Below are 14038 nucleotides of genomic sequence, written 5' to 3'. Positions count from 1 at the left end.
AAGAAAAGGGCATAGAAACCACTCTCACCCATTCCATTTCCTATAGATTCCACTCCCCTCCACCCTCCTCCCTCCCTCTTATCTTGGAACCTCCTGGATGACGGGTCATCCCTGCATCCTGTCCACTGCCCTGGGTCAGAAGCAGTGTCGCAAGACACAGCAAGGCCACTTCATAAATTCGGCGACCCCTCCTCTCCGTCCCCTCATGCAGAAAAAGAGAAGACGAGGAGAAATCCCTTCGGGCTGCGTCAATTTTTTTTCCCATACATACTTCCTCACCCCCCATCCCCCACCCACTCCCCCTCATGCATCACAGCATCATCCATACACAACCCTTCTCCATTCACCCCAACAGACATTCCTCTCTTTTGTAATGCCCCTTTCACCCCATCCATCCATCTCATCCTAGGATGCCCCCTCATATTCACTCCTTCCACCTCTGCCTTCCACACTTCTTTCATTAATCTTTCTTCGCTCATTCTTTCCATGTGTCCAAACCATCCCAATACTCTTTCATCAACCCTATCTCCCAGCTCCCTTTCCACCCCTGTTCTCCTCCTCACCGACTCATTTCTCACTCTATCCAGCCTAGTAACACCTATCATACTTCTCAGACATTTCATCTCAAACACATTCAAACTCCTCCTCTCTTCCTCTCTTATGTTCCATGTTTCTGCCCCGTACAGTGCTGTTGGCACAATCACTCCTTCATATAACCTCCTCTTAGCATCCATTCCCAGATGTCTATTTCTCATTACACTTTTTAATCCACCAAGGCATTTACTCGCTTCTCTCAATCTACATTCTACCTCCACTCCTCCCTTTCCTGCCATATTCACACCCAAGTATCTAAAACTATCCATTTCCTCCAGTCTTTCACCCTTTATGCTCAGTTCCAGCCTGCTGTCACTCTCTCACCTTGTACATTTCATCACCTTACTTTTGCCCACATTTATCTTCAGCTTCCTTCTTTCACACACCTTCTCAAACTTAGTCACTAACTTCCTCAATACCTCCTCTGATCCTGCTACAAGTGCAGTGTCGTCAGCAAATAACAACTGGCTCACCTCCCACTTCTCTCCATTTTCTTTAATCATCTCCAACCCCTGACCCACTATCCTTGCATTCACCTCTCGCGCCAATCCATCCAGAATGAGTAAGACAACTGTGACTTTATATTCTATAATGCGAGGAGTGTGACGCATTGTTCACATGGCAGCCGATGCTGTGCATGAGAATTTGACTCAAACTGAAGTAGTTAAAGGACTGCAAAGAAACTTGTTTCCCCATAACTTACCACTTCTATTGTATGGATGTAACCAGCCACTGACAGATTTGGCCTGGTAACTGAAACCATCAACCCAATCTGAATGCACAGACACAAACACCTAATTTTACACTCCCTAACAATAACATGGCACAGATAACACTACAAAATTTCTTCCTTGAGTGACTTATGGGCCAATGTGGAGGGAGGTTTGCTGTTGTTGCCAGTATCATAAACTCCTAGTATGACATCCAAACCATCCCTACCATCACTGAATTTAACTGATTTTGGCACAAAATATCAACCAAACTCATTAAGCATATCTGCAGAACCAACATACCTCCAAAGTATCCAGACCAGAGCTGCAGCAGGTACTGGTTGATCCCGGACACTCGATCAGCAAAATCCACACCCGGGATGATATGTGGTTGTGTAGCTTCAAATGTTGGTGCTGTACCAGCTGCACAGAGATGAAGGATATATTATGCTGAACAATCTTGACATCAGTGGGATGTGACATAAAAAGAACAAATGGCAGCACTTAAAAGTAGCAAAGGAAGTTATGACAATCCATCAATCCATCAGTTGTTTTGGTAGTACTCTCTTGCACATGACCTGCAACCAGAGGGGTATCTGACACTAGTTGTTGTTGTTATCGTTCCCTAGATTGTCTCTCCGACCAGTCCCGTCTCCCCAAGGAATGCCATAGCCGAAACTAGGTTTTTCCACAAATCCTTTATAGAGTGTATGTTGTGTTGTCTGCATGCATGATTGTGTATAATGCAGTCTTCCATTATGTGTTGTATGGTATGGGGTGAAGTGTTACATCCTGGGCAGCTGTTCACAATGCGGTCATCCAGCCTCTTCTGGTAGCTTAGAAGTGCTGGGTGGTGGCCGCACCGCAGTCTGGCCAGGTGGACTCTGTCCTTTTGTGGGAGAGAGGATTTAGAAGGGTGGATGTCAGGGGGTCTGGCATGCAGCAGTGTGTTGTCTTTCAGTGTGTTAATGGAGCGGTGAGTGATATGATTATGAATATGTTTCCGGTGGCTGGTATTTGGTGGTTGTGGAGGAAGAGAAGAGAGTATATGTGTGTGATACAGGTCTTTGGGTGTTGTTTTAATGTTTCTTGGTGTGTGTGGGTGTTCTGCTATGTAGTGTAGCAGGTGTGATGTGTTTGTGGTGGCTGCAGTGGTCCGTAAGTCACTCCAAGAAGAAAAAATTTAACTGCTGTCTGTGCTATAATAATGTGAAGTAGTGTAAAATAATGATGACTTGAACTGGAGAACAGGTTTCTTGTAAAATGTGAATGTGAAGGGTAAGAAGCTGGACAAAGTGAAGTGTAAGTTTCTGAGGTCATGTGGCAATCAATGAAGGAGTGGATTTGAAGGTGAATTACTGAGTAAAAGAAGCAAGTATAAGTCTTGTTGGCATGAAAAGTGTTATGAGAAACTGGTAAATAAGGACAAATGCACAGTCAAAGTTGAATAAAGTTCTTACCCAGGAAGTCTGAATGTTTTTTGAGTTGAAGTTTTTGAGAAACTTGTTACATGGATAGAGAGTAAGAAATGTGGAGGTGAGGCAGAAAACTGGGGTGGAAAGAGGGCTCTTGTACAGGTTATGTCAAAGTGTGCAGGTGGTTTGGGTAGAGAGAATGGGTGATGAAAGATTTCCAAAAAGACAACGGGAAGCAGAAGTGGATAGTGAGCTCAAGAGGCGGATGGATGAGGTAAAGAAAGCTTTGGATGCATATGGAATGTCTGTCAAGCATGAAAGAGAGACTACAAAAAATAGGAAAGAATAGAGGGAAACTGTAGAAGAATGAAAGGATGATGGAGCCTAAAGGAATGTTTTTCTCATCTCCTTCATAAATCATTTCAAATGGATCAGGTGCAGGGTCACCATATGATGGAGTGGTGGGAGTAAACCACTCAACAGGTTCTCCTAAAATGGGGTGGGGGTGGCCTCTGCCCATTGAATAGTCAAATGTATTTCAATTTAACCCAAGTTTTATAATTTTCAGTATTTTTCTGCAATGTTCAGTGGCTAGAAAATAATGAGGTGTTTTTTCTTTTTACAATGTTAAACTGAACCATTATTTTCTCTAGCCACTGTAAGATAAGTTCATTTAGATCCATAGCAACCCTGGGACCAATGACAGGTAAGTGGTGGTCCTGCAAGATGGATAATGGAAAAAATCATCTACCTACCATCCATCTTCGAACCCTGTCAACATCCTCACCTCCCTATGAAGGCGCAGCCCTGTGGCACTGATGTTCAGTCTCTGGATAGGGCCCAGGATTTTTTTTGACTGTATTTTCTCCACTTTTTCATAGGACAACCAACAACAGCTCAAAGTCAAGGACCACCTCGACATGAGAGGCACACAAACACTTGCCACAGCCACCACAAACACATTACACCTACTACACTACATAGCAGAACACCCACACACACCAAGAAACATTAAAACAACACCCAAAGACCTTTATCACGCACAGATACTCTCTTCTCTTCCTCCACAACCACCAAATACCAGCCTCCGGAAACATATTCATAATCATATCACTCACCGCTCCATTAACACACTGAAAGACAACACACTGCTGCATGCCAGACCCCCTGATATCCACCCTTCTGAATCCTCTCTCCCACGAAAGGACAGAGTCCACTTGGCCAGACTGCAGTGCGGTCACCACCCAGCACTTCTAAGCTACCAGAAGAGGCTGGATGACCGCATTGTGAACAGCTGCCCAGGATGTAACACTTCACCCCATACCATACAACACATAATGGAAGACTGCATTATACACAATCATGCACGCAAACAACACAACATACGCTCTATAAAGGATTTGTGGGAAAACCCAGTTTCGGCTATGGCATTCCTTGGGGAGACGGGACTGCTCGGACAGACAGTCTAGGGAACAACAACAACAACAGCTCTTCTGCTATAAGCTAGAGGTGACAGAAAGTCCCACAACTAATGAGATAATCACAACAGTCCCATGTTTCTTTCCTGAGTGTTTGAGAAGACCCAAGAACTGTGGGCTGTGCATTTTCAGCAAGAGAAACTTGAGGTAATTATCATTATTTAGCTATCTTTTCCCCATTTAGGGGTGTTGGCTGCACATTATTGTGGGGTTAAAAGCTGCTCAGTAGTATACAGCTCATACTTTAGGGTCTATATGGACCAGAGCCACAGATCATTTTGTCTGACACAAGAAATCTCTATTCATAAAGAAATTATGCTACTTTATTATACTGTGACTGTCCCTCTGTTATACTGTTCCACCACTCTTAATAGTGTCTTGTACCACTTTACTGAATATTTATTTCCTTTTTCGCTGACCCCTGTGGTAGGGGAGGAAAAATACTACCACCGAGTGCTCCCACTGGAGTTGTAATAGGTGACAAAAATGGAACGGGCAATGGATTAGGCAACCTACTCTCTGTAGCCCCAAAGAAAAGAAAAAGAAAGAAAGGAAAAAAAAAAAAAAGGAAGTATGTTTGTGAGAAGAAAGATGGATGTGCTGGTATTGAGGTAAAGTAAGTTGAAAGGGAGGGGAGAGTTTGAGTTTGGGAGTGTAATCAGGAGGGTGTCAGGATTGAGGAGAGGATGAGGGAGAGAAGGGGTGGCTATAGTAGTAAGTGAAGAGATAGGTAAGAGTGTGGTTGAGTGAAAGGAGGTTTTTTCAAGGTTAATTTGGATGAAGGTGAAATTGGGAAAGGAGATGTGGGTCTTTGTAAGTGCATATGGGTCCAGTAGTGAGAAGAGTATAGAGGAAAGGGAGGCTTTTTGGATTAATTTAAATGAGTGCATAGAAGGTTTTGGGAGAAATGTCAATGTAGTGGTATTGTGAAAATGTATTACTAGAGATGGAGTCAAACCAATTGACAGAGTGGTTGGGAAGTGTGGAGTTCCAGGAAAAAATTGGAGTGGAAAGATGATGGTGATGTGTCTAGCAAGTTTATGATAGCAAATACAGTGTTTAGGAAGAAAGTCAAGCATAAGTACACATGGGAGAAGGTGGTGGATGGAGGGGTGGTAGATAGAGCTTTAATGGGTAGGAAGAGCTTTGGATGTACATGTTCTAAGGGGAGAGAGTGGAATATCAGACCGTCTTTTTGGTGGAAGGTAAGTTGAGAGTGGAGGATAGATGAAGAAAAAGGAAAAGGATAGAAGGTAGGAAGGTGCTTATGGTAAACTGCTTAAATGAGAAAGAAAAGGAGGAGGAGTACAAGAAGCTGAGAGAAGAGTGAAGGATAGAGTAGAACTAGGAGAGAAGGAGGAATAGGAATGTTTCAAGGAGGGAGTCACAAGGTATGCAAAGATGGTGTGTGGAACAAGGAGGATGGGAGAAAATAGAAGGAAGGGTAGTGAGTGGTGGGATGATGAAGCAAAGAAGGTTGTAGAAGAGAAGAAATGATGATTCACAGATTGGCTATAAAACAGGATGAGAGGATCACATGAAAGACCCAAAGAAAAGAGAAATAAAGCATAAGATAAAGGAGGCAAAGAGGAGAGCAGATGTGAAATGGGGTAAGAGTATGACAAAAATTTTTAAAGTAATAACAAGAGAGGAAGGGAAAGCAAATCAAGTAGAGGAGAAAAAGTAAAATGTGCAGATGGAAAAATGATAATGGAAGGGACAGCAATAAGAGGAAGATGGGCAGAGTATCTTAGGGAGTTGCTAAATGTGAAGGAGGACAGGGTGGGAAAGGTAGTTGCACTGGGAACACTATGAAAATGAGTGATGAATGAGGAAAATGGAGGAGAAATAAGGAAAGATGAGGTGAAAGAAGTTATTAACCAATTTGGTACGATGACGCCTACATTAGTGTCATGAGGTGCGATAGGGTACACGAGGATGCTGGTGTCAGTGTCTTGATTATATATTTTTGTAGTTATACATGAGTTACCCCTGGATTCTGTGAACTGGTTTGATCATGTTTTCTATGTTTATTATTACTCTGAGTAAAAGAGAATGAGTAATACAGCAGTGACTTTACATTTCATAATGCAAGTAGTTTGATGCAAATTACATATGGCAGCCAATGCTGCGCATGAGAATTTGAGTTGTACTGAAGTGGTTAAAATGATGAGAGCAGGTAAGGCACCTATGTTAGAAGGGTGTCATGCAGTGTCTAAAAAATGGTGGTACAGTGATGGTGGACTGACTGGTGAGGTTGTTTAATGTTTCTTTAAAAGAGGGTAGAGTGCTGGAGGGCTGCCTGTATAGTTCTGCTTCACAAAGGAAAAGGGGACAAGTGTGAGTGCAGTAGTTTCAGAGGGATAAGTTTGTTGATTGAAGTTGGGAAGGCTTATGGGAGGGTTTTGATTGAGAGGATTATGAGAGGAACAGAGGGAGTAATTGGTGAAAAACAGTGTAGGTTTAGGACAGGTAGGGGTTGTGTGGATCAAATTTTTGTGGTCAGGCAGATTTGTGAGAAAGCTTTAGGAAAAGGTAAGGATGTTTTTAGGACATTTATGGATTTGGAAAACGCTTATGACATGGTAGACAGGAAGGCACTGTGGGAGGTAGTGCAGATATATGGGATAGGAGGAAAGCTATTTAGAGCAGTCAAGAGTTTTTATGAGAGTAGTAAAGCCTGTCTGGGGTATTGGCTGCATACTATTGTGGCAAAAGTAGCATGCAGTTGATACTTTAGGGTCTATATGGGGTGCCCCTATGGACCAGAGTCACACATCATTTTGTCTGTGATAGAGGAAAACTCTGTACATAGAAAAATGATGACAATTTTATACTATGACTGTCCCTCTGTTATACTGTCCCCCAACCCCTTGTTACCATTCTGTACCATTTCTCTAAATATTCATTTCCTTTTTTTGCCTACCCTGTGGTAGGGGAAAAGAATGCTACCACCAAGTCTTCCCACTTGAGTCATAAGAGGCGACAAAAAAACAGGACAGGGGATGGGATTAGGAGCCCTGTGCCTATAGCCCCAAAGGGAACATTCCTAAAAAAGTAAAGGCATAGGAGGGTCTGGGAGTTTTCCAACCAGTACCCTAAGGTTTGGGTCTTTTAATGTGTGTGGATGTGGTACAGATGAGAGTAAAAGGGAAGAGATAGGCAGTATGTTTGTGAGAAGAAAGATGGATGTGCTGGCTTTGAGTGAAACTAAAATGAAAGGGAAGGGTGAGTGTGAGTTTGGGAGTGTAGTTGGGAGGTTCTCAGGAGTGAAGAGGGGACAAGGGAGAGAAGGGGTGGGTATACTAGTAAGTGGAGAGATAGGTAAACATGTAGTGGAGTGCAAGAAGGTTTCTTCAAGGTTGATGTGGATGAACGTGAAGTTGAGAAAGGAGATGTGGGTTTTTGTAAGTGCGTATTGGCCTGGTAGTGAAAAGAGCGTAGAGGAAAGGGAGGCTTTTTGGGTAGATTTAAATGAGTGCATAGAGGGATTAGGGAGAAATGTCAATGTAGTTGTATTGGGAGACCTTAATGCTAGGGTAGGAAATGAACCAATAGACAGAGTGATTGGGAAGTATGGAGTTCCAGTTAAAAATCGTAGTGGAGAATTGATGGTGATGTGTCTCGAAAGAGAGTTGATGATAGCAAATACAGTGTTTAGGAAGAAAGTCAAGCATAAGTGTACATGGGAGAGGGTGGTAGATGGAAGGGGGGCAGACAAAGCATTAATGGACTACATAGTGGTGACCAGGAGTATGGTAGGAAGAGTTAAGGATGTACATGTTCTAAGGGGAGAGAGTCGGGGAATATCAGATCATTTTCTGGTGGAAGGTAAATTGAGAGTGGAGAATAGGTGGAGAAAGAGGATAAGGGCAGATGATAGGGAGGTATTTAGAATGAACTGCTTAACTCCTTCCATATGGTGATGCCTACATAGGCGTCATGAGGAGCAAGTGGGTACGCGAGGATGCCGACGTCGGCATCTTGATTATACAACCACTCCTCGTTTAAAGACGACAATTGGGACCAGCGCACCGTCGTTAACCAAATTGGTCGTTAAGCGAAAGTGTATACATATACATACATGTACTGTATGTACAATGTCCAGCAATACATGTATCTTTATTTTCGTGTATTTCCCTCTTTTATACAGTACATTAAAGCTTTATTTACTATTTATTAACGGTGGTTATGTTCCCGAAATTACCGTATATGACCAAATCCACGTATGCTGACATTCCATATTGAATACTGGGGTATTTTTTTAGTTTCAACCATGGGCACAATATAGCAATAGAAAATTAATTATTAATTTTGCAAATTAAAATGTATCAACGTAATATGCAATTTTGTGGGAGGAAATGAAAGTAAAAAATACCATGCTACAAGAAAATATGCTAATGAACGAAGTCGGTAGCATAGGATCGGGACGCCATCTTGTCATCTGCCAACATCTCTCAAGACGACGACAACGAGGACGAGCTGGATGACATTTAATTTGCAGGTAATGATTTATCAAACACAGGTTAGTTTAGTTTAGGTTAGGCGAATTTATCATCCTTTCATTTCCTCGACATCGGCAACTATCATAACAAACATGGTGTACCATTCATCCGACATGACTTCGTTACTTACGAAATTTGTTTTAGCATCTTTTTTTTATTTCCGCTCCCAAAATTGCATATTACGTTAATACATTATAATTTACAAAATTAATAATTAATTTTCTATTGCTATATTGCCCCCTTGGTCGAAACTAAAAATCTACCACTACCGGTATATATTGTACCACAGGTAGTTTTTGCAGCTTGCAGGATGGTAATGTAGACCTAAGCTTCAGAACACTTTACCTCACAGGTAATATCCACCGTACAAGTTCATTTATAACATCATACAAATTTGCCTCAGCCAACTTAATTATCGTACACGACGTCGTAACTTCGGGAGATTTACGTTAAACGAATATTGGTCTGTCATAAAGACCGTCGTTACTCCGAGTTGTCGTTAACCGAGTAGGTCGTTAAACGAGGAGTGGGTGTATTTATTGCAGTCGTACCTGCGTGACCCCCCTACTCTGTAAACTGGCTTCATCATATTTTCTATGGTTATCAAAATTCACGGGTGAAAGAGAACGAGCGATAGAGCAGTGACTTTATTTTTTATAATGCGAGTATTATGACGCAACATCGCACGTCTGGTAGCTAATGCTGCCAGACGTGTAATGTGGCCCGTAGTGAAGGGGTTAAATGAGAAAGAAAAGGAGGAGTATAAGAAGAAGCTGAGAGAGGAGTGGGAGGGAGTAAAGGATAGAGCAAAACTAGGAGTGGTGGAGGAATGGGGATGGTTCAAGGAGGGAGTCATAAGGTGTGCAAAGAGGATGTGTGGAACAAGAAGGACAGGAGGAAATAGAAGGAAGGGTAGTGAGTGGTGGGATGAGGAAGCAAAGAAGGGTGTAGAAGATAAAAAGCAGGCTTTCATAGATTGGCTACAAATTAGGACGAGGGAATCATATGAGAGGTACAAAGTAAAGAGAAGGGAAGTTAAGCATAAGATAAAGGAAGCAAAGAGGAGAGCAGATGTGAAATGGGGTAAGAGTATGACAGAAAATTTTGAAAGTAATAAAAAGGTGTTTTGGAAAGAAATTAAAAGAGGAAGAGGAGGCAAATCGAATAGAGAAGAAAAGGTAAAAGGTGTAGATGGAGAGATGATAATGGAAGAGAAGGCAGTGAGAAGAAGGTGGGCAGACTATTTTAGGGAGTTGCTTTATGTGAAGGAGGATAGGGAAAGAAAGGTAGTTGCAATGGGAGGTGCTAAGAAAATGAGAGTGATGAGTGAGGAAAATGGAGGAGAAATAGGGAAAGATGAAGTGAAAGCAGCTGTTAAGATGATGAGAGCAGGTAAGGCACCTGGGTTGGATGGATGCCATGCAGAATGTCTGAAGAAAGGAGGTACAGTGATGGTGAACTGGCTGGTGAGGTTGTTTAATGTTTGTTTTAGAGAGGGTAGAGTGCCGGAGGACTGGAGGAGTGCCTGTATCATTCCTCTTTACAAGGGAAAGGGGGACAAGTGTGAGTGTAGTAGTTTTAGAGGGATCAGCTTGTTGAGTGTAGTGGTTTCTATGCCTTTTTCTTTTTGGCTACCCCTCATGTAAGGGGAGGAAAAGCCTTTGGCATATATATATGTATATATATATATATATCTATATATATATATATATATATATATATATATATATATATATATATATATATATATGTATGTATGTAGTAAAGCCTGTGTTAAAATTAGAAATGGAGAGAGTGAGTGGTTTGAGGTAAAGGTGGGACTTCACCAAGGATGTGTTATGTTGCCCTGGCTGTTCAATTTATACATGGATGGGGTGGTGCAAGAAGTAAACACAAGGGTAATGAGCCTGGGATTAGAGATGGTTAAAGAAAATGGAGAAAAATAGGAAATAAGCCAGTTGTTGTTTGTGATGACACAGTGGTTGTGGCAGGATCAGAGGAGGGATTAAGGAAGTTAGTGAAAAAGTTTGGGAAGGTGTGCAAAGAAGGAAGTTGAAGATAAATGTGGGTAAAAGTAAGGTGATAAGATGTACATGGGGAGAGGAAGGGAGCAAACTGGAAGTGATTATTAAGGAAGAGAGATTGGAGGAAGTGAACAGCTTTAGGTACTTGGGTGTGAATGTGGTGGGAAAGGAAAGAGTGGATGGGGTAAAAGGGGTACTGGGAAAGAGTGGATGGGGTAAAAGGGGTACTGGGAAAGAGGGGAATGTCTCTTGAGGAAGGAAGGGAAAAGACAGAAGATAGGGGTGAGTGGAGAATAGTTGTGTATGGATGATGCTGTGATGCATGGAAGGGAGTGGGTGGGGGATGGGGGTGAGGGAGTAAGTGTGAATTATATTCTGATGCAGCCTGAAGGGATTTTCCCCCCATCTTCTCTTTTTCTGCATGAGGAGACGGAGAGGGGGTTCACCGATTAAATGAAGTGGCTTTGCTGTGGATGTGCTATGTCTTGCTACATTACTTCTGACCCAGGGCAATGGGGGAGATGCAAGGATAACCCATCATCCAAGAGGAGCCAAGGAAAGTGGGAGGGAGGGGTGGCAAATGGGAGTGAGTATATGGGGATGAAATGAGTGAAAGTAGATTTATACCTTTGACTTTGGCTACCTCCCTTATATGGGAGAAAAAGCCTTTGGTATATGTATGTATGAGCTACCTTTTACAGGGTTACAACAACAACAAATGACACCTAGGTCCCTTAATCCAACATTTGCCAACCACCACTTGTGTGGACATTTGGGCCTAGGACAAAAACCTACTTCTGGAATTGGTGGTGTATAAATTACATCTTCATGAGCAAATTACATTTCTTTCCTGACTTAAATACTTAAAATTCTACAAGTGTGAAAAAATACTCACCTGTGGTGTGATTTATATTTTGTACACTCTCCTTTCTGGGTGTAAATGCCTTTGCAGCATCAGCAGTAGCAGCAGGAGCAGAAGATACATATTTACTGCGTTTCTGTTTCTCCTTGCTTAATTGTGCTGAAAGTTTGATGTACATATATACTAGATTAAGGTGCTGAAATATAACTGATCATTATCTGATACAGTAAAGCTGATAATCTGATTAAATTTAGGTGATAGTACCACCACTCAAGATGATAGCATTGCTGTGATTATGTAATTGCTCTTGGTATGGTAGTATTTAATGATTCCTAACTTATTTTAACCTAACCTAGAATAACCTAAATATAGATATATAGAATTAATTAACCAATTAAATGCATGATACATTTGGATAATTTTCATCTTACAACAAAAAGCACAATTACTGGCATTCCACTAACCTACAACCTCAAAACAGTGCAAGGCTATTAGTAGGTCCTATTCAGAATCTGCTCAATTTTACATTACTTGTAAAAATTACAAGAAAATAAAAAGAAGATAGAATACTTTACCTAGAATTAGATCAAGACCATAGTCAGGGTCTTCTTCCTCTTCTATCTTGTTGGATGTGTCCAGATTGGTGTCTTCCGACTCTGTGTCAGATGTAAGAGAGCCTTTGGCCACAAATTTGCTACTCTGTGCCTGAAAATGCCCAGAGTATCAGCAAGAAATATCAGAATGATGACTAGATGATTGCAGTGTACACAATCATACATCCCAACAACACAATATTTATGGTCCTGGAGCTGCAGCGTCTACGTCGTGGGACCACCCCCCAACCCCAAGAGTTGGGGGCCAAACAGCGGCAACCAGCCCTGGCCACCGGCTCTACGCAGGTGGCATCGATCCCCAGGAGGAGCTACATCTGCCTTGGGGAGTACCACAATCCTTTTTCTCAACATGCAATATTACGTTTTTTCTGCACCGAGGGGTGATTTTCCGGCGATCACCCCTCTTCTTCTACTTTTAGCTGGAGATGTAGAGAGCAATCCTGGGTCCACCACAAAATACACATGCCCAACATGCTCTAAACCCATTACTTCGAGCAGACAGACAAAGGGCTCAGTTCAGTGCAATATATGCAAAAACTGGGCCCACCTCACTTGTACAACACTGGCTGACACAAACCAATACACAAACACTTGGACATGTTCTACCTGCCCTCCAGTAACCCCACTCCCACCTCCCCAACCACAGCCAGCACCCTTACCCACTCCCAATTTCCCTTTGCCCTTATCCCCAATCGTACTCCCCTTCCTTTGTCCCCAATCTCTCCTTTCCCCCACTCTAACCCAGATCCTATACCTTCCCCATCAACACCCCAACCTCAACCCCAAATGGCAACATACAACACATACAGAACACACAACATCAACATATTACAACACAGCATTGACGGTATTAACACAAAAAAACATGAACTCGAACACTTTCTTAAACAAAACATACACATTGCAATTATACAAGAAACAAAACTAAGACACTCACACAAAACACCATCATTTCATAATTACACCACCATCAGACAAGACCGGACCGACGGCAATGGCGGTGGACTCATCACCCTGATCCACCACTCCATCTGTTTTGTGGACACAAGTGCCACAACCAAAATTCTCCTCCCTACCACAGATAACACTACAGAAATCCAATCCATTCGAATCCGCACAGGCAACAAATCAACACTGACAATAGTTAACATGTACATTCCCCCCCCCAATCATCCCCCACAGTTCCAAACACCTTCAGACCTCAATTTAGCCAACTAGCCTCAATCCCCAACCTGATTATGGGTGGTGACTTCAACGCCAAGTTGTCTGCCTGGTATGTCGACAACCCTGACACAGACAGAGGGCTTGATATACAGACTCAGTTTGACTCATTGATTATCATGAACAACACACATAATCGTACACATATCCCACACCAAGCCCTCTACACTCCCTCCTCTCCTGATATCACCTTCTGCTCCCCCTGCCTAACCCCAACAACATTATGGAGAGTGGTCGGAACCCTTGGTTCTGACCACCTTCCAATCATCATCACCACCAAAACAAGATGCACCCCAGTTGGCCACAGACACACATATACCAATTACAAGAGAGCTAACTGGGAAGCTTTTACTGAAGAGACAGAACAACATTTTGAAACACTTAACAGTACACCAATCACAAACATAAACAATGCTGTGCACACTTTAAATACAATCATACAAAACGCAGACAAGAGATACATCCCTAGAGGCAACAGAAAATCACACAACCACAACTTCACACCAGAAATCCAAGGCCTCATCAGACAACGAGATACACTTAAATACAATACCCCCACACCTATCACTCAAAACATAGCAGACCAAATACAAACACTAAACATTGTGATTGCCA

At 42.3% G+C, this 14038-nt stretch overlaps 1 protein-coding gene across 1 annotated transcript in view; it reads right to left on the bottom strand.

Annotated features, from left to right (window-relative positions):
* The window catches only part of LOC143021744 (uncharacterized), a 231433-nt gene that overhangs the window by 59853 nt on the left and 157542 nt on the right, over nucleotides 1-14038 (bottom strand). The window contains exons 14-16 of the mRNA XM_076179439.1: nucleotides 12164-12293; nucleotides 11622-11747; nucleotides 1608-1727 (exon numbers count right to left, since the gene is read on the bottom strand). Coding sequence (XP_076035554.1) covers nucleotides 1608-1727; nucleotides 11622-11747; nucleotides 12164-12293 — 376 coding nt within the window. The remainder of the gene's footprint in view (nucleotides 1-1607; nucleotides 1728-11621; nucleotides 11748-12163; nucleotides 12294-14038) is intronic.

This window comes from Oratosquilla oratoria, chromosome 42, assembly GCF_046742065.1.
Source record: "Oratosquilla oratoria isolate Oo_2021 chromosome 42, ASM4674206v1, whole genome shotgun sequence".
In the NCBI taxonomy this organism is placed as follows: Eukaryota; Metazoa; Arthropoda; class Malacostraca; order Stomatopoda; family Squillidae; genus Oratosquilla; species Oratosquilla oratoria.
The sequence above is the reverse complement of the archived record's forward strand: the minus strand, read 5'-3'. Positions and strand labels throughout refer to the sequence as shown.